The 27,761-nt window shown below is 49.5% G+C and overlaps 8 protein-coding genes across 8 annotated transcripts; 2 read left to right on the forward strand and 6 right to left on the reverse strand.

The window, feature by feature from the left end:
• Positions 1-4,103: 4,103 nt before the first annotated feature.
• J3458_021232 (uncharacterized protein) lies at positions 4,104-5,045 on the reverse strand (the record flags this gene model as incomplete). Its single annotated transcript, XM_007816749.2, has 1 exon — positions 4,104-5,045. The coding sequence occupies one exon, from the start codon at positions 5,043-5,045 to the stop codon at positions 4,104-4,106; it is 942 nt and encodes a 313-aa protein (XP_007814940.2).
• A 42-nt stretch (positions 5,046-5,087) lies between these two features.
• On the reverse strand, positions 5,088-5,387 carry J3458_021233 (uncharacterized protein; the record flags this gene model as incomplete). Its single annotated transcript, XM_066122492.1, has 1 exon — positions 5,088-5,387. One exon carries the CDS (start codon positions 5,385-5,387, stop codon positions 5,088-5,090), a length of 300 nt encoding a protein of 99 aa, XP_065972502.1.
• A 2,096-nt stretch (positions 5,388-7,483) lies between these two features.
• On the reverse strand, positions 7,484-8,032 carry J3458_021234 (uncharacterized protein; the record flags this gene model as incomplete). The annotated part of the gene is made up of 1 exon (XM_007816748.1): positions 7,484-8,032. The coding sequence occupies one exon, from the start codon at positions 8,030-8,032 to the stop codon at positions 7,484-7,486; it is 549 nt and encodes a 182-aa protein (XP_007814939.1).
• A 1,403-nt stretch (positions 8,033-9,435) lies between these two features.
• Positions 9,436-13,048, reverse strand: J3458_021235 (uncharacterized protein). Its single transcript, XM_066122493.1, has 2 exons — positions 10,465-13,048; positions 9,436-10,402 (listed from the first exon to the last, which is right to left on the reverse strand). Exons 1-2 carry the CDS (start codon positions 12,284-12,286, stop codon positions 10,227-10,229), a joined length of 1,998 nt encoding a protein of 665 aa, XP_065972503.1. The 5' UTR covers positions 12,287-13,048; the 3' UTR covers positions 9,436-10,226.
• A 1,703-nt stretch (positions 13,049-14,751) lies between these two features.
• Positions 14,752-18,095, reverse strand: J3458_021236 (uncharacterized protein). The gene is made up of 2 exons (XM_066122494.1): positions 17,777-18,095; positions 14,752-17,696 (listed from the first exon to the last, which is right to left on the reverse strand). Coding segments are annotated over exons 1-2 (2,547 nt in total). The 5' UTR covers positions 17,779-18,095; the 3' UTR covers positions 14,752-15,151.
• A 1,244-nt stretch (positions 18,096-19,339) lies between these two features.
• Positions 19,340-20,413, forward strand: sed5_3 (Belongs to the syntaxin; the record flags this gene model as incomplete). Its single annotated transcript, XM_066122495.1, has 3 exons — positions 19,340-19,577; positions 19,635-20,331; positions 20,389-20,413. The coding sequence occupies 3 exons, from the start codon at positions 19,340-19,342 to the stop codon at positions 20,411-20,413; spliced, it is 960 nt and encodes a 319-aa protein (XP_065972505.1).
• A 297-nt stretch (positions 20,414-20,710) lies between these two features.
• Positions 20,711-21,240, reverse strand: J3458_021238 (uncharacterized protein; the record flags this gene model as incomplete). Its single annotated transcript, XM_007816745.1, has 2 exons — positions 20,711-21,033; positions 21,129-21,240. 2 exons carry the CDS (start codon positions 21,238-21,240, stop codon positions 20,711-20,713), a joined length of 435 nt encoding a protein of 144 aa, XP_007814936.1.
• A 5,414-nt stretch (positions 21,241-26,654) lies between these two features.
• Positions 26,655-27,062, forward strand: J3458_021239 (uncharacterized protein; the record flags this gene model as incomplete). Its single annotated transcript, XM_066122496.1, has 1 exon — positions 26,655-27,062. One exon carries the CDS (start codon positions 26,655-26,657, stop codon positions 27,060-27,062), a length of 408 nt encoding a protein of 135 aa, XP_065972506.1.
• Between the last annotated feature and the right edge of the window lie 699 nt (positions 27,063-27,761).

The raw sequence follows: 27,761 nt of genomic DNA on the forward strand, positions 1-27,761 counted from the left end.
TTGTTACGAGCTCATTCATGGCCAAAGGGGGAAGACAAAAGACATCAATGATCAAACAGACCCACACGCACATCGCGCGCGACTGCCCAACGCGCCCCCTTTGTTGCCCTGCACTTTGACCAGGCATTTCTTGTTTTTTTTTTTTTTTTTTTTTTTTTTTTTTTTTTTTTTTTTTTTTGTCAAAAAATAAGCCTGGGAGTCTTTACTTTTGTGACACAGTTAATGTTAAACGAGCCATCGTACAGCACAACACACTCGGAGCGCCAAGCTGTAGAGCACTTTGGAATAGTCGAAGTGAGGTGAGGGTCTAGCCTCAGCCTGATATTACAAAAATAAGCGCGGATGCGCCGTGGGCCATTTCATCATGCCTCTAGTTTCCCCATTGATGGTTTTTATCTACCGAGTCCTTATGACATGTCGTTTTTTACTAGTGTGCGGTGTTGGCTCTGGTGTTTCTTTGTCACTCGCGTGAGCTGTGACCACTTGTACAACCAATATATTAGTTGTAGAGGAATATACCGAAAGTACAAAGTCCATGGTACTGGACGTCATTGTCCAATTCCGTCGCAAGTTTGCGCAACAGCTTACCCCCTTTCCGTCTCATCTCTCTCTCTCTCTCTCCCCCTCTCTTTTTTTTATCTCCTTGAGCTTGTTGATAACGGTCGTGACAGTAACGTCAGACAAGCGTTCTGGTTTCAATTTCTAAACTCATTAATATCAAAGAATTGTAAATGCCTTGTCGGGACTCTGCAGGGATCGAAAGTAAACGGATCGCGAAAAGGGTCGTATTTCAAGATAGACAGCCCCAGCTAGCCAATTTGAAAAGACCTACGTTGCGAAGTGCGTCTGCAACTTGGACATGTCTTTGCCAGCAAGGCGACAGCTTCCATGCTCGTGGGAACTCCAGTCCCGTCGTTTTTGTTCTCCCTTAACTCCCACGACACACTGTTGGGCTTGCCATAAATCCGACCCTCTTGTCACGTTTGAATTCTGCTGCGATCTCCAAGCCTGCCGAAATTGCACAAATCTTTCCTCCTCCCGACTTGCTCACTGTTTCGTGCAGTGATATTGGCTGAACACTGAGGAGGTCTTCCGGGTATAAGCTGTCAACAGTTGGCTCAGGGTCTCCGTTGTCCTTTGCTGAGAAGACCACATGAATGCCCACCTTCTACTGCGTGATTATTTTTGCGGGGCTCGAAGCGAAATTTGAGAATAATAACATTGCAGAGAATGTCATTATCGGCTGAATAGTAACCATGAACAACATCTTTGCAAAAACAGTCTGCGTAGAATATTCCTCTGCGTTGAATAACATTCGAGCGCTGATTCGGATCATCTGGGTCATTCTCAGTACGCAAGTTTGCCTCAGAATCTCCTTGCTCACGGAGCTGGATACGAAATGAAGGGAGATACTCCTCGTAAGTTATTCGATCTGCTGTTGTATTTTCGAAACTGTGGGCATCCACCTCCATGGTGGTGTCGAGACCTGGCTGTATTCTAGCGAAGCACGGCTTATCACGGGCAATTCTTTTGATTTGAGCGCAACGGGCGATCGAGTACAACTTCTTACGGGCGCAAGAGCGAGGTCTATTCCTAAAATACGATTAAAGACAGGATCTGAGGAATTATGACAGAGCAGTCAGGTTTCTGTATGGAAACTACGCACGCTCTTGTCAATTTCTTCGACAATCCCTTCGCTCGTTACACTAGAATGCTGATATAAAACGATTACTAGAATGTCACATACGCTTCGATTTTCGTGATGGTCCTCCCAAGATTGCTGCTGGAAAATTCATGACAACATATGATGGATTCAGGTTTGGCCAAGTGTTGCAGTACGTCGTGTTCCGCCGTGTCGAGTTCGCCTTGCCAGAACAACCCCCCCAGAGCACATGGAGTGGCGACTAAGTCGCCTGCCACCACCGGAAAAGGACGGAAAGATTTGGAGACACCGTTCCGTTGGCTTCACAGTAGAGGAGTGAGGAATATTATGAAGGTCATTGTATACGATACGGTGTTGCCTTCCCACAAAGATGAACGAGTCGATATACGCCCGAGCGCGCGTGCTCGAGCGGCGACCATGTACAAGTTGCTTTAGAAAAGTGTGATATCGAGATACTAGACTGGAGAAAGATTGATCTCTGCCCAGAGACAATTTACGAGGCTTGCTCAAATGTGCGCGAGATTCACCGGAATACTGAGAGCTGGGTCCGAAAGCTTAGTCCAATTAAAACGGTTAAAATTCATCCAAATTTACCGAGCTCAGGCAAGTTTCCTCCTCGTAACGCTGATCGAACGCACCCAAGTGAGATGGAATGATACTAACGCGTGCTGCGGGAATTAGAATTTGACGCATGGACGGACCAAAACATGGCAACATTTCGAACAAGGCTCAAGTGCCTAAGGTAAGCCCAGCAAAATGACGGGGAAGCTTCTGATAAACCGCCGCAAATTCATGTGCCGGATCCAATCAAGGCCATAGATTCAACTTCTGACCCATCACCCGGTTCAAGTACCAGGACAGACCCTAAAGCCCGGCAGGAAACCCATAGATGGCTTAGTACAATGGACAGGTTTGCTGACAGAATATACAAGATCAAGCCGGAATGCGATGAACTGCTCGATTCCTTGCCTTGAAGACTCCAGACTGATGTAAAAATTGCCCTAATTGATGACGGGGTAGAGTTCGGCCATGAAAGTCTCCAAGGCAAAATTCAAGATGGCTGGAGCTTCGACGATGGCTATGATGGAGTGGACCTTCCTGGGGCCAGACGACGGTTCCACGAGTCCAGCACCGGCCATGGGACTCTCATGGCCAAGTTGATCTGTCGTGCTTGTCCAAACGCGAAAATCTTTGTCTGTCGGTTGAATGCGTATCCGGGGGAGGGTACTAAGTGGCATTTTTCGGCGAAGGGTGCAGCTGATGTTAGCTCCTAAAGTCATACCTCCAGCATTTCCTGAAGGGATGTGCTGACACCAGACATGGGCAGTCGAGTATTGCGCCACTCAAGGCTTTGATATTGTATCCATGTCGTGGACAATTAAGTCTAGCTTGAAGACCCGGCGAAAAGTTATGACGTCAAAGATTAGAGAAAGCCCTGAGGAGCTCTTCTGATCTGCTCTGCGCCCGACGAAGCTTACCTAGGAGCAGTTGAAGACCTACTATCCTGTAGGATGCGAGACGTTATCCAGCCAAATATTCAAGATTGGGGTGGCAGCTCCTACCAATAAAGGAGTGGATGGCGCAGGAAGCTTCTCACGACTCGACCATGTCCTTCCCGGGTACGAAGTGAGAGAAAGAAGGAATGACAGCCTCAAGAGAGGATCTTCGATACCCACAGCCTTGGCTACAGGACTCGCGGCTCTGGTAATGCTGTCTGAGGTTCGGCGCCATTGAAAGCTATCGCGCACACGCTGAGGTACAATCGAAGGAGCGCTATAAAAGATGATAGCTTAAAACGTTTCAAAATATATTAACGCGCGTACCGGTAGAATCTACCTTGAGATAGCCTCAGCCACTAACTACGCGAGCAAAATACAGTCTATGCCGGTGACTCACGCGTAAACATAGACAAAAACATATATTAGCGAGGTCTGCGCGTAGAGCCCTTATTATGCCCTGGAATTATAACCCGTAAAGTGCGGTAAGCTACTGTCCTGGTCAATTCCGAGCTATGAAAGCAAAATACCAGAAACAAATATTATCCTCTTGTTTTGCTAGTCTACGGAGCGGATCTTCACAAAAGGCGGGAAGTACTCCGTCTCGACACTGTCTTCCACGGGCACAGCACGACGTACAGAGTAGCCGGAGCATAATCTAGCAGAAAAAAAAGTCATTCAGTTCCATCTTAAGGAGTTAGTGGAACCTTCTATGCTATAAATTTTGAAATAACATATTGTGCTGTTCATTTCCATCACTGATCAACAGAATAGATAAGCCCAGCTGTAGAGACCCATTAAACAGAGGCACATGTCTTATCGAAACACTGCATATGTCATGTTGTAATCTTGATTCGTAACTTGAGCCACAATTCTCGCAATAGCAGTTTCCAAGGTATTTGAACAGCGCCATCTATCCGAATGAGCTCTTTCGTACAATAGATTTATTGACTGGGATTGCCGTTATTTGCAAAGCGATTTGGGGAACCGCGCAAGGGTCCTGTAACGACGCCCTTGCCAGAGTTCTTGATGAGATGGTCAGTGACAGCCTTGGCGCCTCGGACGCCGTCTACAGATATGGCGTAGAGAGCCAGGCCGGTAACATGGGGCGCGGCCATCGAGGTACCAGAGTCAAACCTGGACTCAGAGTCGCTGTTGAATCCCGCAGACAGAATATTGTCGCCTGGGGCAAAGATGTCCAGGACGGTGCCGTAGTTGGAGCCTTGGCCAACGGGCCAGTCCGTGACGATTCCCCAGTTCTGGTTCACGGCGCCGACGGTGACAGCATTGGGTGCAGAGGCAGGCGAGTAGTTTCCGGCGTCAGCCTGGGCGTTGCCCGCGGCAACAATGCTCAGAACGCCCTTGGTGAAGGCAGTCCGGACGGCCTCGTTCCAAGCCCTGGAGTATGGACCGGCGAGCGAGAGGTTGATGGCAGACTTGTCCCGACGCCCCTTTGAAATAATGTCGTTGACAGCCCAGTCGAACCCAGCCAGAACAATACTGGTGGATCCTTCTTTGCCCTGGAAGACCTTGACGGAAATGATAGTAGCCTTCTTGGCGACACCGAAGGTCTTGCCGCCAACAGTACCGGCGACGTGAGTTCCGTGGCCGAGGGTGTCGCTCTCGTCGCCGGGGTAGCCGGTCCAGCCAGTTGATGCCCGGCCCTCAAACTCCTGGTGAGTAGTTCGTACGCCGCTGTCAACAACGTAGCCAAAGGTGCCTGCGCCAGCTGCAGTGTCGTGGATATATCCAGCAGCATTTGCCTCACGGTGAGAAATGGCGGCAAGGCCCCAGGGCGCGCTCTCCTGAGTCGTGAGGTCCCTCTTTACCGCACTCTCTTCAAGAGTCCAGATTTGATCGGCCTCAACATAGGCAACCTGTAGCATCTGAAGTTAGCACTCGCTGCGACTATTCCTGATGCATGACCGCTAACGTGCCTCGGAGCTGCTCTTGATCTCCTCTATTGTCTGCTGATCAAAGTGGCCAGCGTAGCCACGGAACGCCGGGCTATTATACTCGTGCTGGATGCCAGCAAAGTCGTCATTAACGTTGCGCCTGGCGTGGATACCGCTGACCCAGGAGATGTGCTCGTCGGCAGCAACATTGTCCTTGAGCTTGACGATGTAGCTTCCTTCAATAACATTGGAGGAGGCGCGGCTGTCTACAGGAGCAGCAGCAGACAGGCTGACAAGAGCCGACGCACCGGCAATAATAGACTTGAACAACATGATTCCAATTGCAGAAAATAGCCAAGTAAATAAGTATGAAGGCTATTTTGCTGGTTGAGTAGCCAGATTGACGGCATTTTGTGAAGGACGACGTCAGTATTTATGACCCGTGTAAGCTGGACGACAGCGACCTTTGATCTGGATGTCGCGTTGAAACCGAAACCCGAATAAGGCAGGTATTGCAACAAACTCGTGATCATCCGGTGCCCTTCGCACGTCCCATGGGGCCCTTGGCACGGCATATTCCATTTAGATCTTATCTTTCCTGACGAAATAGACAGTCTAGTTCTCGAGACGCGGCCCAAGCACCGGCGCCTACCTCTTCTGGGCCACCCTACGCAGATGGTCGCCGCTCGAGCATGCGCGCTCGGGCGTAGTACCAGATGTAGCTGATGGGAGCTTACACGCAAAGCGGTACTGCCATTGGACGTGCGGAGTAGCGGGAACTCACATGCCGGGATTACCGCAGTATTCTCCTCGCTGACGCTATTAAGGTTCTTATAACGTTAATTCAACCCGATGAACCAGGATGCTCAACCCCCACGACCAAGGGGAGAGTACGGAGAATTTCTTCCTCATAGTAAAGACGGATCATATACCAACGAAAAAATAATATAAATATACATAGTATTGAGGTACCGTCCCCCACTCTTTCTTCAGCCGGATTTAGTGGCTTTTGTGACTGTTATCACTTGTAGCTTCTTGTTGTATTAACCTCTTTCCTTTTTTGGCCTAAACGCCAAGTTCGATCACGAACAGATCGGCGCACCATTAGGCAACCGACTTGAGAAAGCGCACTCTTTCGCAATTCCATACCAGCTTGAAAAAGCAGTTGTCGACAGTAGCTATCTAACTAAGTAGATAAAGTTACGGTTTATAGCGGCCCGTGTACGCAGCTATTTCTTTCGCCATCGGTCGTTGAAATTAGTCTAACCATGTGGTTGGCTCTTGGTTAGTTGCTGCTTAGGGACCTGCCTTTTGTAGGCTAGCCAACGCCTACTGCATCAGGGACTCTAAGAAGCCAACAGCTACCTCTTCAAGTAGGTTTACGAGTTTGGTAGATTGATGCATTCGCATTACGTATTACTGATGATTTGTACCTATCATGGAACGGCTGTACATAGGAGTAAGTGTACATGGTTACTATATTATAATATATTTACTTGCGTAGGTTACGGTTCTTTGACCTAGGTACGGCCAAATTACAGTGTTATTAGGTGCCCTACATTTAGCACCTTTTTTTGATATTCTTAATAAATTCAATAATATATTTAAGCTTCGTGTGCGAACCTGTAAAAAGAGAGAAGCACGACTAGCAACTGAGGATTCAACAAAATAAGTGTAGCGGCCCTTTAATCTATCTGTCAATCGAGGAATGGAGCCCTCGTCTGCAGTATTCGAAGAGGTTTGTTTGCGTTTTCCTTGAAGCCGGGGCTACCACTCGGTCTGTATTGTAGCGTTAGGTAGGGGTCTACTCGGTATTACAGCTCGTCTTCCAAGACGTCTACCGGGAAATGCACTTACACCTTCTTCGTTCGGCTAGTATTTGCGTGGTTACTATGGAGCTTCTGGCTTTAGAAAGTGTGTGTCCACTTTCGTATTCACCGTCCGCACCACTTATCATAACAAGCGATGGGGATGATTGCCCTGAGATACCTGGACTTTAGCTATTTTTGCTGGTCTTGTACTTTTTTTTTGTGGGTGCCCAGCGTAGGCAACATTCTTTCTTTCTATATCCTACCTTGATGCGTGTTGGGCAAAGCAGGCCGGTCAATCATACCTATCAAGTAATCATGACCTGTACGTGCCTGCGATACATCACAATACATACAGCTTCCGCTTCAATCTTCGGTAACATTTTCGCCCCAAGATGGTCATGGATATGGAGTTAACCCTCAAATATAAGTATATAGCAACAAATCTTAACCTTATTCTGAATACAAAGACATACAAGTTATGTTCTTTTTCTTTTTTTTTTTTTTTTCAAATAGAAAAACAGCAAATGGGAAAATATACCCAGCTACTCAAGCCGATAATGTCTTGTACTTCGGTCCTGTAGGGTTCAGAACCCCCCACCACGAAATCTCAACCACCACCTATTCGTATACCTTGATGGTCTTCTGCAAAGAATCAGTAATTACCTGGATATCTCTCTTCAAAATCTCCACCCTGTCCTTTGGAGCATCAGCAGGCACCCGATCCAGAATGTTTTCCACAAACCGCTGATACAGAACCAGGTACACTTTCAACCCCAGGTGAATAGGAGCCTTCAACCCGGTCTGCTCATACACAGACTCCTTTGAAATAAACGTCTCCAAAACGAGGGGACCGTCCACCGCCAGCGTCTTGTTCACATGGTCAACAAGACGCAGCAGATCGGCCACCGGGAGAGGACGGGCAAGAAAGGCGGAGTGCAGCCCTGCGCTGGCTGTAGCCACCGCTACTTCCAGAGCAAGTGGGACCTGGGGCAGAGCCCAGAAGAGACCGCCGTTGAAGCTTTTAGCCTTTTCCGTCAGTTCTTTGACGTGGTGGTCAATGTTGGTGATGTCGCTGTAGCAGAGGTTGGTGTAGTTTGCCTGGGGCGGCGCTGCGAGTACCGCGGAAGAAAGTGCGATAGAAGACACGACAATTTTGAAGGAAACCATTGTGGCGGTTGTTTGAGATTGTGGGATTGAATGATGGGAATGTATTTTGCTGAAGGGGTTGAGTCTGAATTCATTTTCGAGGACGCAGGGGGATCAATGGCAATATATATATTGATTTTGAGACTGATGAAAATCCGCATCTTACTCAGTCATGGCCCGTATTGGTTCCGAGACAAGTCGCTCAACAAAAGTGGGTTCGTGCTGGTGATATCGAGACACAGATATTCCTTTTGCAACCCTCGCCACTGAGCGTGTAACCACACTTGATGAGATATCGCTAAGGTATGGACTTGAGTGGTAAGATATTCGATGGAACGTTTCAAGCAGATGTAATTCAATGTCATCACCGGATACACAGTAATTCGCGCAATTCTCTCACTCCGTGCAAGCTCCACGTCTAGCGTTGCACGATACCTATCATGTCCATCACAGTCTGATCCTACAACACCAACATCCCAGTCTCCATTTCCAAAAGTACCAAGAATTGTGCTACCGCGATTGTAACAAGATCCTTTTGAGCAGAATCCATGGCTTCTTTATTACAACTACAGGCTTTGTCTAAAATAAGCACCACCTTAGCAACAGGCCGAGTTCCTAGCATGGCAAACTTACTACCGCTGCTTCTTGCTGGCTAGTCTTCACAAGCCAACCCTAGATACTGCCTACAAGTAAAATAAATACGAATCTCCCACAAGATGGAGAGTCTGATTCCTGTTGGTATCCAGCAATAGCAACAGCTTGGCCAGTATTGCAAATTGTCTTGTCTCCTTACACGTCCATGGCAAAACATACTTGCCCATCAAGAAATATATACTATATTATAGTATATAGCGTGAGAGCCAGGTAAATAATGCGGTCAATTACTTCTTGCCTCCCACTGCATTTCATCAGAATGTACTCCGCAGCTGCGAGTTTCATCCACTCGAGCTGCCTCGACATCTTGCCCCCCGTGTTCCGCGCACAGACAGGGACAAAACTCGAGCAGAGTCGATAAACGTCCTCAGTAGTCAGCGAAGCTCTGTGCTTCAAGAAATGAGTTTGAGTCTAGCACAAGTTGTATCTGAACCCAGGATACTATCTCAGGCCTCGGCAACAGACACGCTACGTGACATGTACGACATCGTCCGCAAAGCCAGTCTGAAGCGGCATGAGTCGTCTATTGGCAAGCGAGTAAGAGCATATGGAAATTGAAAAACGGACTGCATTGAAGGGGGGGATACCTCGGCTGGAGTACATTGTTCTTGCTTCCCACCAAACTTACGCGGTTTCGCACAAGGCATCAAGTGCCAAACATCAGGACAGGATTTGTTTTAGATCGCTTGAATAGGAAACTCCAATTTGGTATAGTCGTCGCTACGCTAAATGAAATATCTGTAATAGAAGACAATATGAAACAAAATGCAGACAGTATAAGCAATTTTTCATCTCAAATTACATCACCATATTTACACATAGATGTCTCCATCTCCCGCCGTCCTGTGCAGACAGCAGACCCCCTACCCCTCGGCACTAGTCCTCGAGAAAGTCAGGGTCACCGTACGGATTCCATTCTTGACCTGGATAGCTCGTTGCGCTCATTTGCGGCTGATAATTAGGATCGTCCTGGGGGTCGAGCCAAATCTTTTCTTCCTGAGATGCTAGTCGGGCTCGACGCTCGTGGGCACGCGCTGTATCTTCCAACTCGGCGGTGAATGGACTGATCGTCTTTGGGACTTCCTTGCTTTTAGACTTCTCTGCTAGACTGCCTTCAGACAACTTTCGACTTATTCCGTGATCTTTGGATTCTTCATCTTTGTCATCTTTAGTCAGTCTTGGCGTGGCATCGTATATATCATCGTCATGGTGCTGCTTGGCCTTGGCTACGTCAACACCGTGGTCATTGTTATTGGCTGTACAAATCGCAGCCTTGTCCTCCGTCTCGGGTGTAGGCTCAGTTCGTATTACCGACTCGACTTGTGGGGTGGGGGACTTGGACTGCTGCGATACTGACCCGGTATCCGATGGTGAGTGGCTGACTATGTTACTGTTGTCATGTGGCGTACTAAGACGTGTGTTACTAAGTTGCGGCTGAGGCGGATCCCCCTCCTGGTTCTGCGGTGCTGTTCCTACTGGCGAATCTCTTAAGTGTACTGGTGGCGTGATGCTAGCAGCGTTACTCCTCAAATTATCCAATCTAGGACTTCTTGGTTCTCCATCAGGAGAGGGCACAGATGGAGCGGAGGGCGACTGAACTATTCCAAAAGAAGACTCCGAATCTTGGCGAGGAAACGAATATTGAGAGGTAAGAGGTGAAGCCGCCTGTTTGAGCTGTTGGCGTGACTGCGGCTCTTGTGGCATGCCAGGCGTGTTTTGCCCGAACTGTTGCTGCATCTGTATCAAATTCATCTGAGAAAACTGTCGCCCTACGTTGTAAGCTGTAGGAAGGACCATACCCTCTCCATGAACTGCTGTATACGCCTGCGGAATAGGTACATAATCGTATTGAGGTTCAGGCTCAGGGTGCGGCCGAGATTGTTGAGTCGGATTCTCACGTGGCACTTGGTGACCTGGTGTGACAGCCATTGGTGAAGGTGCATGAAAGACTTGTGTCTGGCTAGGAGGCATGACAATGTTACTTGGGCTCAAGGGTTGGTGCTGGCCAGGCTGTTTGATATTCACAATACCTTGTTGGCCCTGGTACTGTTGATATGGTTGCTGCTGTGCATTTTGCCATTGACCTGTTGGGTGATTTGTCGCGCCCATGTGAGTTCGTCTGGGCTGCTGAGTATCACTTTGCTTCGAGTTCCTCTTGAAGGCTCCGAGTAGCTTGTTTCCGGTGGATCTTTCAGTTTTCTCTGGTTTCTCCTGGGTAGTGTTCTGGTGTCCAAGCTGCGACATTTGCTCTGACATACGCTTCGTCAGGCCTTTCCATCTGGATCCTGAGCTTTCCTTTTGTGGAACTTGCGTCTGCTGGGGCTGCGGAGAATGGAACCTAGGGTCTCTTTGGACGGTGTATTGATGATTCGTAGGACCTAGAGCACCCGTTGGTCTGATAGCTTGGGGGGGCATTCCCGAGTATGACTGCTGCATCTGCTGAGGCTGCTGTTGACCAGGTTGTATCTGCTGTAATTGCTGGACGTGGACGGGGTATTGGGAATACTGTGGTCTGGCCTGTTGTGCGGGATGCGGCATCTGCAGCCCAAGACCGTGGAGCTGTTCAGTCCTCGTGTCTTGTGGTGGAGACTGACCATTTTCCTTGTCAGGACCTTGCGAAACATAGAGTTTTAGCGATTCCCCTGAGATAGTTGGCTCTCTAGCAGTTTGCGACTGCTGAGAGCTAGATTGCGGCGACGCCACAGTCTGCTGTACGACGGGCGCCATAGGTACAGTTTTCTCAACGGGACCGGTGCTCCCTAGCGGCCTACGTTGCGATATCTCGTCCAAAGCTGGTTGCTTGCTTTGCCTTACAACAGTGAAATCGCGCTCATCCGAAAGATCGATAGAGCCATTCTTGCGAGCTTCACTGAGATGCGTATCTTCGTGACGCTCTGCAGCCTTCCAGTCTGATGTTATGGAAAGGTCAGGTGAGATGGTAGATGTTCGAATAATCTCTCCATCAGCAGGGCCGCTACTGTGGGCTTCACGGTCAGGCTGAGGGTGCAGTTCTCCAGAGACAGCTTGCGGCGTTTCGGCTAATCTGCCAACCGGAATTGGCGCCCGTAGTTCTTCATGTTTCTCAATAGGATTTTCTCCATCAATCGGTTGGCCGGACTGCACAGCAGAAGCTGAATCTGGTTCGATCTGCTCGTGTAAATTTCGAGGAACCAGGCCTAAAGGAGACGGTTGAGACGGCTCCACAAATCGGATTGAGGGATTAGCAGGAGGCTGCATCCCGTCTCTTTGCCCCATGAAGCCCACAGGTTGTTGATAACCAGGTTGCGGAGTTGGCACAGAGGAATGCTGCCCAGCAGCAACAGGAGAGTTGTGTATTTGGGGTTGGTCGTTTCCAGAAACTTTTGGTGTTTGGCCGTTGCCCACACTTGGAGGCCGAGATTTAGGGTGGTCAGCAGCAGGCGATTGCCGCTGTTCAAATGGTATAGATTGGGGGCTCCTAGACGGTTGGAGACCCCACGGAGATGGAGGCCGTATATGAGCTTGATTTCCAACAGGAGAGAGTTGTGTCTGGGGGTCGGTCGGTTTTGGGGAGGCCCGGTGCATCCACGTGCCGAGGCGGCATGTTGACCTGATCAGGGCTGTACGGATATCGTCGTTCATGCTGCTCGGGCTGCGCTATTCTCTGCCCTTGGACGTCCGTACTTTGAGGCTGCGTGCTCATTTGATGCTGGGATAAAACTTGTGAATCCATAGGCTTATCAAGGTCCCCAGCCTTGGACGCTGAGCGCTTCCCAAGAATCCCAGATATCAAACCGGACATGGATGGCCGTCGTCCACGGCGATTAGGACTCTCATCAGCCCTGCGCTCTTGAGAACTAACTGCAGAACTAGCGGTGCTGGGCCGCCCTAAAAGTTTGAATGCTGGCACGGGAGGTTCTAGAGACTCAACCTCTGGCTGCGGCTCAGGAATACTCGGCTTGTCCTCATGTTTGTTCCGACTGAGCAAGTTTGAAACCTTTGACATGCCGGAAAACCTCCTTTTCTGTGGGGTAGTGTCGTTGAGGCCTTCTGCTGGTTGGGTAGTCGGGCTGGTACCTTGGACTTGCTCCAAGTTGGACGAGGGCGACTTTGATAATCTGCTTGGGCCTAGCTTGCCACCACGACCTCCCGCAAGCAATGACCGTCTCTTACTTCCTGGGGGTGGAGTGCTAGGAGGCTGATCCTCCTGGGATGGTGGTTCTTGTCCAGTCCAAACATGTTGCCTTGGGCCAGGTTCTATAGATGCGCGACCAGAACGGCCGAATAGAAAGCTTGGTCGCCGCCTGCCTTGCTCCGGCAGTTCACCGGTGCCAATGCTCGAATCTGATGCTCCGTCTCCACGGAGATCATTAGCTGCTGACCGCTGGTCAATGGAGCTTCGACGCTCCCTGGATGCGGCTCTGGCGAATCGTTGGCCCAAGTCCTTGAACAGGCCAGAGTTTCTGTGCTTCCGACCGCGGTCTTCGTCGGGAGGACCAACTCCAGGAATGGCAAACTCACCGGCTGGGGTTCTGGGCATCACGAAGTCACCACGAGCCATGGTTTTTTGATGGAGTGGCTGGTATGGCTGTCCATTGTTGCGAAAGTTTGAACCAGGACGTTGGTCTGGAGGATAGGCGAACAGCTCAGGCCATCTCTGTGCTGACGATGGCGGTACATCAGAACGCTGGCGGGGAGGAGGCGTTGCCATTAGGTTTGGAATAGGATGCTGCGGAGGTTGATGAGTCTGCTCTTGCCCGGGGCGCGGCAGGGCGAAGTCTGGAAATGATATTCCGGTCTCTTTGTCAAAGCCATACATGATTTGTTGCTGAGAACCAGCGGTTCCAGGTCGATTCTTTGAGACGGGATTTAGAGGCTCAGACAATCGGCTTTCCTCTAATTTCCATTGACCGGAGAACGGTACCCTGTGAGTAGGATGGATCAACGGCCGAGAGCTTTGAGGACTTTGAGTGCGTGGTGTTTCAGTTCTGATTTGGGGTTGCTGTTTGGGGGCCATGGCAAGCGGTGCTTGAAGCTGGGGAGGATATCTTGCCGCATCTGCATGAGGACCATCAAGCCCCGTTTCTGAATGATGTATGTTCATACCGGCTTTCTCATCTTGGATAGGTTGGGAAGGAGCTGCGATGGCATCGGCAGGGTGATCATTAGTAAGTTGAGGTGCAGTCCCTGTGGCCAGCGGCGGTTGAGGTTGTTCATGCGAAGGATTAGCTGGAGCATCAGCAATCGACGCATGGCTTGACGGATCATCATCACCATCATCATCGTCATCGATTGGGAACCGATCAGTAGCTCTTCGAGCTTTAGATTTGGGAGTGAGACCAAATGTCGAGCTGCGTCTTATAGGCGGCAGCCCAATAAAAGAAGACGATCGCTTGGGTTCCCCCTCGCGCTCTGGCGAGGCCGGTCTATTACTGCTTTGTTCAATGCCAGAAGCGGCACGCGATCCCTGCGATTGATGAGAATTTGGGGGTTGGTGAATTTGCTGATGGACATGGTCACGAGAGATCATGGCCCACTGCTGACCAGCGCGTTCCGTGGCAGCGGTTCGCGCATCACCCCCAGCCGGCCGGTCGTGTCTGGTCTTTTCCAATGACAAAGCGGGAGCAGTCGTAGCCCCGTTGGTCGTCAATGACGGCAACTTTGGGATTTCTAATTTGCTCAACCCAACAGTGGCCCGCGACGGATGGCTGGATTGTGCCTGAGCGGGCGGGACCGGCTGGGTCGTTGCAGAATCAAGCGCCGCGCTTCTCCACTCCGGAATATATTCCGAGTGCGCCGCCGGATTGAGCGGTGACAACGGCGCCGCAAGGGCGACTGGAGGGATCTGAGGTGCCATTGACGATGATGCGGCATCTGGGGCAGCGCGTTGTTGCGTGACACGCAGATGGGAATTGCTCGAGTTAGCGGCGTTGGCATATGCTTGTGGGGCGGCTTCTTCAGGACGCGGTTTTGACCCAAGCATCAGGCCCCACGACGATCGCCGATCAGCCTTGGCCTTGGTCTTGGACTTGGATTTGGTCCTGCCTTGTTCAGCTTCGGACTCAGAGAGATATTCGTCCTATTCAGCAAGAAGAAACATTAATAACTGGTCTTTGAAATAGCATTATAAATTTGTGAAGTGACTAATATATGATCTGAGCTTGGGAAAATTAATAGTAACAAAGCGTAAAAGAAAGAATAAATAGATAAATAAATATAAATAAATAAATAAACAAATGAGCAAGTAGAGGGGAAACGTGCGGCGTGTCATTCCTATCTCATGCAATCCGTCTCTTCATTCAAAACGTTGACAATAATATCAGAACGACTCGCAGCAGCCTCGTGCAATTTGCCCGCTTGACAATACAGGTTAGATTACCAGAAAACCCAGAACCCAGTCTACTGCCCCGTCCACATAATAATAAACTGAGAATCAAATGCAATGTAACGAATGAAGGTGCTGCCCGTGTAAACACCGTTGGTCGAGGGAAGAAGGAAAAATTGCACTTAGTGAAATACCTTGTCCCCAGTCCCACGCAATTTGCTCCGCCCCTTGCTAAGCAACCCTTTGCCCATCTTTCCTGCCGAATGCATGAATTCTTTGCTTTTGGTTCCGATCTGGGTGCTAGAGTGGCCAAACGTGCTGCCAGATACTTGCGACGGTATTGGCAGCCCGCCTAGGCGAGCCCGGTTAGGGGGAGAGCCGGAGGCGGTCGGTGAGCTGGCATTGAGATATTGTTGGTAGTATGGTTGTTGGGCCGTGTTGGGTTGTGTTCCTGCTACGGGACTCGCCACACTTGCTACTTGGGGGGTTTGCCGAGGACCCTGGGCACCAAACAAGGGCCCAGAGGATGAGATGCCCGGATGCTGAGCTTTGAGGTAAATAAGCCAACGTGCGAGCCCAGAATCTGTCGATGAAAATATGTTTCGCGTTTCGTTGTACTTGGCAATGCGTTCGCTGGAGCTATTCAGGTTCATAATTTCTCGGAAACTCATGGTTTGTGGCTGTGTCTGTTGTGAGACCGGAGAAACTGGAGGCGGCGTGGCTGAAGGAGATGTCTGAATGGTAAGAACAGGCTGGTCGTCAGCTACCGTTACAGCCGACACAAGACTCGAAGCAGGTTTCTCAAATGCCTTGTTCTCGGCAAGGGAAAACCCTTCATTAGCGTGAGCTCCAGCGGCGGCGTTATCGCTGACTGGAGAGAGAGGACAAGATTCATCAATTGCGGCCTGCTGGCCACGAGGTATATGGCCGCTACTGCCGCTAGATACTTGAGGTGAAACGCCAGCGGCATCGAAAGGTCTGTGCTTTAATTGCTTGTTGTCTACTACCTCAGGCTTCACATCAACTGCCGGCTGCTCAACTACTATCCCACGTGTTTGAGCCATGGACAATTGCGAATTGGTGGGGCTTTGTTGCGTTGGTGCTGGGCTTGTGTCTTCTGCTTCCCAAGAAAATCGACGGCGGAGTTCCGGAGACTGAGGTGACACTAGTGATTCAGGTGCCTTATCCACGGGACTGATGTTAGATTGGCTGGAAGGCTCATTCTGGGTATCAGGAAGTTCGGGGATTGCGGGGAAAGACGCTGAAGTCTCGAGAGATTTGGCCTTATCTTCGGTGGCCGCCCAGTAGCTGCGGTAGTCCCGAAGGGTGTAGCTGCTGTCCCTACCAGCTTGAATACTCGACGATTGAGAGCCATGGCTAGAAACTCGATTGAATTCCTGGGTAGAGCCGCTGGCGGGGTTCAAAGACTTCAAAATCTCATCACTCAGAATATCGTTGTCCTTGACAGCGGAGGAGGCCACCGTACTGAAAGTAGTCTCACGCTGGATACGGTTGGATTCTAAGTTTACCTCAGAGCCACCCTCTGTTGGCTTGATGGTTGCTGCTAGAGGAGCGCCGGCAGCATCCGGGGGAGTCTCTGGTGTTTCCGGGGCTGGCTGCGCAGGACCACGTGGGCTTGGAGTCCGTAGTGGAGCAATTATATCCATATCCGAGCTCGGATGCAATACAGGGATGGTATCCTTGGAAAGCTTACGAGAAGCAGCATTTGCTGTAGGCGACGCATGCGTTTTGATTTCAGCCACTTCTGAATCATCTGTATTTGCATATACAGATGAGGCAATGATTGGCAGCGACTCAACTTGATATGGGCCGCCTTTTGCCGTCTTCTTGTCGTCATATTCTTGCGTCGGAGCCTCAACTACAGCCGTCTTCTCCTTGGCCGGAACTTCTTCCGCTAGTTGAGACGCCCGTCGGACTACTTCCGCCTTGGTAGTTGGGAGCTCTGAGAAAGAACCAGACCCAGTGTCCTGTCCAGAAATCGGCTGACCTTTGGATGAGTCAACACTTCCGGTAGAGAAGGAATCCGTGCCAAAGGCCGACATTCTGGCCAAATCAGGCAGCTTTGAGCTGAGATAAGTCCGACGGTCGTCGTCATCAGCGTTCCGACTAGACACCTCAGTCTTGTTTCCGAGATGAAAAGTCTCGTCTCTGCCAATGGGGTCAGGAGCATCAGCCGAGCTAGGTGACCTTCGCCCCTTTTCATTTGCTTCCCGGAGACGACCGTAGACATCTGAAGATGGAACAAAAGACGGTGGCTTGACCTGCTGGGAGCCTACTAAGTCAGGCGCCTGATCATTATTTGCCTTCTCCAAGTGGTTGATACGGTTGCCAACATCATGTACAGTGTCGACGACACGTGGAGGCACCATAATATTGGCCTCGGTGTGAGGAAAACCAGAGTCTGAGGAGCCGGATACGACAGGTGATGTCAGGGTTGTCGACTTTGTTTGGGATGTGGGCGTCCAATTTTCGGTAGATTTTTGCGTCTCCAGTGATGGAAGTGTTGCTTCCCTCGACCCAGCAGCGCGTACGGATGTTTTGGGCCAAGGCGGCGGGACATCTTCCTCGGACTCCTCATCGTCATATTCATCGGCGCCCCAATCGTCGCCATCGTAGCTTTGTACTTTGGCCTCGACCCATTTTCTCGTCTTTGTTCGGTTCACATTGACCTGGTAGGCACTGCTACCAGTTGGCGTTTGAGGGGACCTAAATGATGAGGCGGCAAATGTCAGCTACGATTCAATGTGGATGGGACGGAAACGAAGAGGACGCGAGGGCGCACGAACATTGAAGCTTGGCCGCGCCCGAGCCGCCAAGTTGAACGAACCGCCCACTTTGATTGACTAGGTGCGAACTATGAAAAGTCAAGCTTCTCAACCACGCATTCTAAAATATTCAATTGCAGTGAGGCCAAATCGGGGTCGTGACGTCGTAATCCTAACTCAGCTGACCAGCGAGCGATGAATTCGCTCTCCGGCGGTGTACAGGGGATTATGGCTGTCGGAGAAGATAGTATTGATACAAGAAATCAATGCGGAAAGAGAACAAACGATCCAAAACCTGACGAAAAGCAAGCTACGGTTGGTGATAAAAGAGTACGGAGTAACTAGGTGTGGCCAGTTTCTGGAGGTTACGTTGAGATGGGAGCTCGTGGGAAGCAGACTGGGGGCGCGCAAGCCATTACTAACAGTGGATCCAATGAAGAAAGTATTCCCGGCCGGAATCTTCACCAGAGAGTACATTTGACAGAACGGATGGTATTAGATGTGGGGATATTACGTTCAGTGACCCTTGGCTAAAATAACCAAGTGGCTGAAGCATATTGGCCCACACAAGATGGCAGGGTGGTCGCTTGTGGCGCCTTGCCAGCTGAGGTCGCAGTATTTTTGGCTCATTCTGGGTCATGATGGAGCCCGTTGACGGACTACGGCACCTGAAGCACCTGAAGCAGCCCGGGGGCAATTAGGTTCAGCCATTCAGCAAACCAGCGTCTGGCCGAGGCCCTTTGATTCTCCCAAGACAGCACGAAATGATTGTGCGGTCTGGAATGCAACATGGTAAGGATTGCCGCAGCAACGTACATACATGTCAAGACGCACAAGGGGTTTGTTCCTGCAATCCATTAATTTCGAAACACAGAGTAACATCATTGCCCCCAGGTGCCTCTTTATTCAGCGTTTAGTTATTTGCAGAGGCCTAACCGCAGCCGATATTTAACTTACCTACCATCTATTTCTGGTTGCACCTCGATGTGGCGAAGTTAGAGTGTGGCGAAGCTCGAGTACCATTCCGTGTGGCGCCGTGCTCAAGCCTCAGAAGGCTTCAACAAAAGTGATGGCATCAGCCCCTTTCCGCCTGCAGCCAGCTTGCTTAGGCCAGCCAACCAAACCCGGCGTGGGCGGCCAAGCCAAAATCAACCACGTGTGTCGTAATTCGTTCAACCCGACAGGAGATGCCACTTCGCCCGTTGCCGAACCCCAAACTCCGTTGCGCTTCGACACGGTTCCTCATCATCACGTTCTATGGACACCCCGCAGCTTGGTAGATTTGTATGTCGTCTCTTGCGCACCTAGTTTACTTGTTTTCAATTCCCTCGGCTTGTTTCAATTCCGGTTCCTTGCCCTCTGCCTCGCCGCTCGAACCCACTCCTAAGGAATCTAATCGCGACGAAAACGAACAGAGACTTTTCCCGATCCACCTTGAATAGTCTGTACCAGCTAGTTACCAACATACTTACAGTTCCTCGACTGCTGTGCTTCGTTCCCCTAGTATCGGGCATCATCTCGGTCGCGAAGCCGCGCTGGTCGCAGTCGTCCCGCGATTTCTGCCCACCATAAAACGTGGTCAAGATGGCTGTCGCGTCTATTCAGGATCGAACCTCCGAGTTCAAGTCGGTTCTGGCACAAGCCCAGAAACGCCAGAATGCGAACAAGGTCGGATCGCAGCGGCGGTCACTTCTGACTGATGCTCAGAAAGCCGCCGCAGATGGATCCGCGCAACCGAAGAGATCAGATTTTGCGAGGAAGGCTGCCGAAATTGGCCGAGGCATCTCTGCGACCATGGGGAAGCTCGAGAAGCTGGCACAACGTGGGTTCAGCTGGAACATTGTCCACTGGGCTGTGACAATGCTAACATTTTACGTAGTGGCCAAGCGACGGACCATGTTCGACGACCGACCCGTTGAAATCAACGAACTTACTTTTGTCATCAAGCAAGATCTTTCTGCCCTTAATCAGCAGATCGGGAGCTTGCAAAGCCTTTCAAAGCAGCAACATCCCAAAGCCGACCAAGAAGGCGAGCACAACAAGAACGTCGTGTACTTGTTGCAAGGCAAGCTCACCGACGTCTCGGCCAATTTCAAGGACGTGTTGGAGGAGCGGACCAAGAACATTCAAGCGTCAAGGTCGCGAACCGAAAACTTCATCTCATCCGTCGCGCAGCATGCACAGCCATCCATCCAGAAGTCCGCCTCGCCCCTATACGGCACGCCCAATCGATCCTCACCAGCCCCCGCATCCGACACGCTCTCGCTCAACCCTGTCGGCGACCAGCAACTGTTGATGATGGAAGAAGCCCAGCCTACAAATGTCTACATTCAACAGAGGGGAGAGGCCATCGAGGCCATTGAGTCAACGATTAACGAACTGGGCAGTATCTTTGGACAGTTGGCAACCATGGTCTCAGAACAGAGCGAGATGATTGAGCGAATCGACGCCAACACAGACGACGTCGTGGACAATGTCGAGGGCGCTCAGAGGGAGCTTTTGAAATATTGGTCTCGAGTATCGAGCAACCGGTGGTTAATAGCCAAGATGTTTGGCGTGTTGATGATTTTCTTCCTGTAAGTGGCGCCCTCACATTGCCGTTTGATTGACAGTCTGTATTGATATGAACGCAGTCTTTGGGTGTTGGTTTCCGGATAAGCGAGCCCAGTGCTTCAGATAAATGGAAGACAGATGATGTGTTGCTGCGCAATGCTTTGTATGGATACCACTGTGGACGAAATACGCCAGTCAAATCTCTTTTATGTGCCTGCATGCCTGGGGAGTTTTTCACTGTCCTTTTTTTTTTTTTGTGTATGTGTTTTCGAGGCGTCAAGAGTAATGGGCTAGATAAGATGCATTAATACCAAACCGCAGCCAGGCTGCACACTTGACTGGCACATGTATACGGGCAATTGCCGTTGATGACAGAAAACGTCGTTGTCTAATACTAACAGTTTACTTGCTAGCCTTGGCCGCGGCAGCCCCTTCGGGATCGTGGGCCGAGACCTCAATTTCCACCCTCATATCGTCCTCAGCAAGCCGGGCCACGCCAATGCACGTCCACAACGGGTGGTGATTGGGCATCCACCTCTTCAGGTTGCGCACCATGGCCCCTTCCGCCTCCCGGTTGAGAGGGAGGTGGTAGGAATTGATTCGAAAGACTTGCTCCCAGCCCTTGCCCCCGGCATCCCTCAAGGCTCGGTCAACATTGCTAAAGGCCAGATCAATCTGCGCATTGATTTCCTTTTCGAAAACCCCAGTGTCGGGATCCCAGCCACCTGGGCAGAAAACCGCATCAGAAGGACCGTTTACAATTGGAACGATCAAAGGGAGAGAAAAAAGAAGAGAAAAGAAAAAGAGAGTCTAGACATACCTTGTCCCGCAACCTCGATCCGATCCCCGACGCGCACAGCCTGGCTGTAGCCCACCACCTCCCGCTGGCGGACTCCAAACTTCTCGTAGGCGTAGTACTGGAGGTGAGACATTCTTTGGTCTGGGAGTGCGCAAGTACGGTTGTGTGTGGGAGTTGACGGTTCAAACAAGTGTGGGTTTGGGGGGAGTATTATAACCACGACCCACGACCCGGAGGGACTGACTATCATATGTTTGAGCGTCTGGTACTATTTATTATTCAGCTAGACGCTGAATGCAGCACCATGAGCCCCAGACATGGTCGCGGCGGCCTAATGCACAGTGGGATGGGCCGATATGGCCAAACGCAGGCCTGGCTTGGCAATGATGTAGAAAGCGGGATGTAACGGCGTGGCTGCGTCTCCCTTCCGGAAGACCAACCAAGGCATTCGGGGTGGGGCGCAAGGCGGAGCACAACATTCAAGTTTCATGCACGGAATTCATCCCGGAACCTTGCCGGAACCTTGTCGGGACCTTACCGGGACCTCTGCCGACCGCTCGAGTCTCGCACCATGCGGAGATGTCGTCTCATCTGCACGTTACTTGTTCATCGAGGCTGCACATAGCGATAGGAAGAGGTGACAGTTTTGATTAGGCAAAAATCATCTTTCATATTAGTTGAATGTTGAATGCACATGCTCGGGAGGCTAAGGTGGCCCAAGGACGCCGAGGCCGACTAGTAGTAGCCCGGGCGAGCGGTCCATTTCGCAAAGAAAAGTCGCCCGTCTCTTCTACATATAAGTGCCAAACATGGTGAAATCTCATGAAACCAAAACAACTACCACGGTCAGCCAATGCCGATAATGTTGCTCCGTTGCGTTCGCATCTCAGCTTGAGCTAGCTGCTCCGTACTTGCAGTTGGGAGGCAATATGTATTTACGCAAGCTAACGTCATTTCACGCCTCCAGGTGCGCAAATACTGGCCGCCTCTCACTGTATATTAGCAAGTTCCTCCCCACAGCGCACTCACATCTTCATGTCACCTCGCCGGGTTTCTCAGAAAAGTCAGCAGCTTCCCGGCAACTGCACACGACTCTTCCCGTCTGGGCGCTCATGTTGCAGGCTCCGCTAGTCCCGCACTACCCACGCATTTCACCCGGTCAGCCCGTTGTAATTCCCATTCCCCGATTTGGATTTTAAAGTATCACCTACATGGTCGGGCGCGTCATTCAGCCTCCCCGTGGCTCATCCCCTAGACTGCGATAAGGCTCCAACGAAGTCACGGGACCCACAACAGCTGGGTGACTTCGGGTGACTTTGGTAGTAGCCCGTCAATCGCGTTGGGGCTGCGATGTGTGATATGTAGCTCTTTGTAACATAAAGGCTTATTGGGACTTTTATCATAGTATAATTTAAGTGTGAAATAAAGTACCTTTCATTTTCTAGTTTTTAATTGGCTTAAAATCCCTGCAAATACATGGCTGGAGCCTTATCGCAGTCTAGGGGATACGGTTCGACCATCTTCCCATCCCCCCAACATCGTGGTGGTTAAAACGGCACCTGCCGGTAGCTTCGTTGCAATCCTGTACGCGTGGCCATTAGCAGTTTGTCCCCCCTAGCCCCGAGTGTTCATTCGCAGCGTAAATTATCCACTTTACTCACGCCAAAGAAGAATCCTCCGTGATGCGCAGGACCATGCGGATGTGGGTGCTGGGGGTTTTTTGGCGGAGTCGGGGGAGGCGTGAGCATGCCGTGGGACTGGGAATGCGCCTGCGCGACGGTGCCGGCAACGCCAATTGCAAGTAGAGCAAGACGGGGTTTCATTTTTGACAAAAAAAAGAGAAATGTATCCTGTCAGCAATGACCAGCGGTGTACCTGTACAGGGATGAAATGTTGAAGGGGTTTGGTGGAACGAGCGGTGATGGCGAGATACTTATACTTGTTGATACTAGATGCGGGAATTATGTGAGGTGAGATGGACTCTATCTAGTTGCGAATACTATTGTGGACATTAGGAGTCAGTCTATTGTTGTTGCTGTAAGACGGGCTTGTACAATAGGAATTCTCAAGGCAACCGAAACATAGCGGCCAGTGCTGTGAAGCTCCCGACCCTTTTTTTTGTGTGCCGATCGCGCAACAGGCAATTAAATGGTGATCCGCAAGAAAATTACTTTGATGCCGCGTATAGTGGGAGGCAAAAAGTGTTGAACATCAGGTGCTTGGCTATCGAGCTCCATATATATTAGACCCTGATGTCAACAAGCAAGTTTCCCTAGGGATAGGCAAAGCGGAGAAAGATGTTGAAGCCTGTAATTTATCTCCTATGGGGGCCCTTCGGGGCCCGCCTGCGGCGAGATCTGGCCTGCGGCCGGCTTGGTGGCATCAACACCAAATTACGAGGTTCGCGATGCTACACACGTGAATAGCGTAAGCCACATTTTTCTATTAACCATTTATTAAAGAGATTTTTTTTGTCAACAAATTAAAGGCTGGGGAATGGCCGTATTATATATTTATATTAAAAGATACAAAGAGACAAGCTGCACTCAGCTTATTGCTTGCCCAGATGCCATAATCACTGTACTCGGCCACCAATTTTAATCCCGCTTTGCCTACTTAGTGTGTACTTCTTGATTTGAGGTAATGTGACAAGGGCAGGGTGACTGGGTTTGGAACATGGGGGTTCAATTCAAACTTAATAATCGACTTTGAGGTATCAAAGGTCCTTAGTTTTCCAAGAGGCCTTGAGGGACCAGAGGTCTCTATATATACAAGAAGTCGGTGAGCCCTAGCGGCCTTAGGCATCCCTTGCCAAGGTCCGGCTCCGGGCTTTCGTGATACCTTTCTTAGTTGTTGTGTAACCTTTGATATCCGATACCTTTGTCCAGGCCTTGGCCGTGTGACAGAGGAGCATATCCTGCCACAGGCTACAGTCCACAGTGTCATGGCACTTGCAGAAAGTTTCTCTGCCTGCATGGGTGTCAAATACATCAATTCAGTGGTCTATCAAAAAATTTACCAAAGGGTAACTACTTCTTACTCCGGCTACGTGGTTTAGTCACGCCCAACAACAGCTCGGACCCCTCTTGACAACGACTGGTTCTTCAAAGACTTGGGGATGTTTCAGTTAAGCTAGACCGTCACAACATTTATTGGGCTTGACCGTTGTCCCCTGGAGCTGAAAAACCGGCATTTGCTGAATGTCCAGCTGACTACCCTTGGCATAGATGTAAGCAAGGCTGCATGGGCCAGGGTACGAATCACAAACATACATACGTACCGACCTCAATTCTAACCAATTGCGACTATTCAAGACCTTCTAGACCAATTATAATACAGATTTTAAATGTCGGTGGCTTGTGATTGCTGTGGCAAGGGCTGAGATAACAGGGCTTGGAACAAAACTATTCATGCTAATAATCCGCTTTGAGTTGTCAACGTGCCTTGGTTTATCTCAGGGTTTGGTCTCAAGAAGATTTGTTGATGCAAGTTGGTGCAGGTTGAAGGCACAAGGCTTCCGACCTGATCGCGTGATGCTCTGTGTAACCGTTGTTGGCCCTTTATTGGCGGCCTAACCGTGTGACAAAGCTTCACCCCTCTGTCAAAGAGACAAAGAAGGCCTCATCTCGGAAAATATTGCGTTTGGAGCATCCCTGAGAGCACAACATGCTCGTGTTTTTATAGTTACGTCACTCAGATTTAAATATAAGCCATGGCCTGTTTGTGCGTCGGCATCTGAGTTTCATCTGGACTCTGGAGTGTGCCTGTTTGGCGTTGAGGGCTGTAATGGACCTAACCTGCCAGCTGCACTACCAAAAGTGGCTGGGATATCTGGAGGAGACCAGGGTCTTCATGTCCGTTAGTGCCGGGCGTTCCCTATCTTTATGTATGGCAGGTTGGCCTTCCTAGCAGCTTCAAATGTCAACTCAAAAATTTGAACTTGAGCCTGGCAACTTGGCCATTTTGATAACATGACATAAAAAGTTTACAACAGAATATATTCGCCCACTAAGGAGTATACACTAATATACTATAATATATTCAGGTACCTGATCTTTGTTATGTAACTTTTGCCTCCCACTCTACCACTGTACGCGTCCAACAGACGGAGCACGTCCCTGCTGCCCAAGTCATAGTTAGAGACGCATTGGGCACAAGACAAACCACAGGAAATGCAAGACTGGCGCTTAAAAACAAATCCACGGTAACACAATCACACAGCTCAAGTTGTACCTCCGCCAATAATAGCCCACCTCACAGGCGGGGTTGCAGAATCATCATCTCTCATTAAAACCACGTTTCCCACTCGTGTCAGGAACAGACCCTTCTTCTCCCTTCTCTACATTACGATTTGGAGCATTTCATTACCACGACTTGTGGTCTTAGTTAGTGAATATGGCGAGCCAGCATACCAATATGACGTTACGACACCTTCTCTGTCAGGAGAAGCCGACCATACGTCGAGCAACAAGACAGACTAGGAACAGTATCAGCAGCACCTGGCCACAATTAAGCGGCATCATGATCTGGCATGAATTCACTTTAGAAAGTCTCAACGAAGCCTACAGTCACGTCCTTGATACTAAAGTATCCCAACTCGGCCTAGCCACGCCCCAGCCCACGGAACTTCAAGGGGGTTATAACCGAAGGAGATAAAAATATCAGATATACCTAATTGGCTGGAACGATAAAATGATGCAGCAGACTGCCCGTTACGCCAAAAGACAACTTGGTTTCTGCCAATCCAGCAACCTCACATTCAGTTGTTCAGCTCCCGACGAGTCGAGGCTCCCCACTGCGTCGACTAGTGTCCTTGTGGACTAGGGTGTAAAAGGTCCACGGGTACCCGTGTGGGTTGCTTACCCGTGGGCTTTGGGTAGGTATGGGTAGGAAAAAAAGACTTAAATAAATTTATGAGAGAAAATAGGTTACTTATAATTATTTATTAGAAATATTAAGTATTTTTAAGTACTTAAATAAGACTTATATAACTTATTTTATACTTTAAAAACTTAAGACTTATTATAAATATAATTAAATATTAAAGAGTTAACGTTAATTATTATAATTAATTATTATAATTAATTTATTTATTTAATTTATATTATTATATTATATTATTATACGTTTATAGGTATTTATAGGGTATTTATCTTTATATTAGGTTACTTGTAGTATACCTAAATCACCTATATAATAAAATAGGTAGCCCACGAATAACCTAAGAAAAACTTGGATACCCACGAGTGCCCACGGGTACCCGTTTTTACACTCTATTATGGACCACATTATCGGTATCGACGACCCCTTTCAGAGAGTTCTAGTGGTTGGTTTTGGCAGAACAAGCAAGAAATGGAGCTGTACGAGACTCCTGCCTCAGCTCCGGAATCCCACGCAGCAGCTCGTCTGGCCAATACGACAGCTAGCAAATATTTGCCAGAATGCAGGGACCCGGTATGGATACATCCAGACAGAAGAAGAGCTGGTTGCATGCTGCTTTAGCATAGCTGAGGATAGAAAGTTCAAGGTAGAGATTATGCCAATCCCATGGGCCAAGCACGGCATCCATACGCTCACGACGGAACTTGCTCTGTGGTGGCTCTGCATGCTAGCCTTGGCCCCGATCAGAATCGCAACATCGTCGCCGAGCGAGATGTGGTTAGAATCAACCAATGGGTCGAGGTTCAGGGGTGGCAAGGAACTCTATATCGCCATCGATACTCGAACTTTGAGAAGCCAAAGGGCACTCCTGATCTTCCTCTCTCGCCGCGTACCTTCAATGCCCTGTTTGAAGATATGGGATCTCATGCAAATCTCGGGTCCGACTTCAATAACCTAGGCTGGTCCAGTTCCGTTAATCCGAACCAGCAGTCTGAGCAGTCCGGCCGGGGCAACTTGGCCAGTACCAACGAATTTTCCTATTTAGATCTCACCAACGACGATATTTCCAAGTAGCTTATTAGCCTTCTTTATTTGCCCCTTATCTTTAATTTATTTTCTTTTTCTTTTTCTTTTTTTTTAAATTTCCCGGCTGTTTTAGTAATCTACTATTAACGGTTATATTTAAATATACCGAGCGATATCGCGATACCTCGAAAAGCCTTAAGGAGCTATAACGACTCGGATCTCTGATTAATGGACTCGGCGTCCGCCGGTGCCGAACGCCTGAACTTAATGGGACAGGCGACAGTAACGAGGAACGCCTGTGATAGAGGACTTTTTCGAACTTTCACATTAACCCTCGATATCTATAAAAAGTTTATGGTTGGATAGATAGGTTGAGTACCAAGGATAAGTCCTCTCTCTAATATTTAAAGCGAGCACTTTTGTGATACCTACGGTGGCTGTCAGACTTCCACAACAAATGCATTTAGTGACAGAATATATTTGCCCACCATGAAGTGCTCACTAACATACTACAATACATCATAGTATAACTGAAACCCTAGAAAAGATTTAAAGCAGCCATCGTGACTAATAGCCTCTAAATGTCACTTTATTAACCCAACAATAAAGACAGTGACCCTGGGAAGCGCGGATAGATAAGACCATTCTTGGAATGCCATTCAACAGTGTAAGTAAGCTGCGTTTGCTTTTTTAAAAGGGCCTCCAGCTCTGGATAACAATCAAGGTACCACCTAGGCGGCCATCTAT

Source organism: Metarhizium acridum (assembly GCF_019434415.1).
Source record: "Metarhizium acridum strain ARSEF 324 chromosome Unknown scaffold_578, whole genome shotgun sequence".
NCBI classification, from domain to species: Eukaryota; Fungi; Ascomycota; class Sordariomycetes; order Hypocreales; family Clavicipitaceae; genus Metarhizium; species Metarhizium acridum.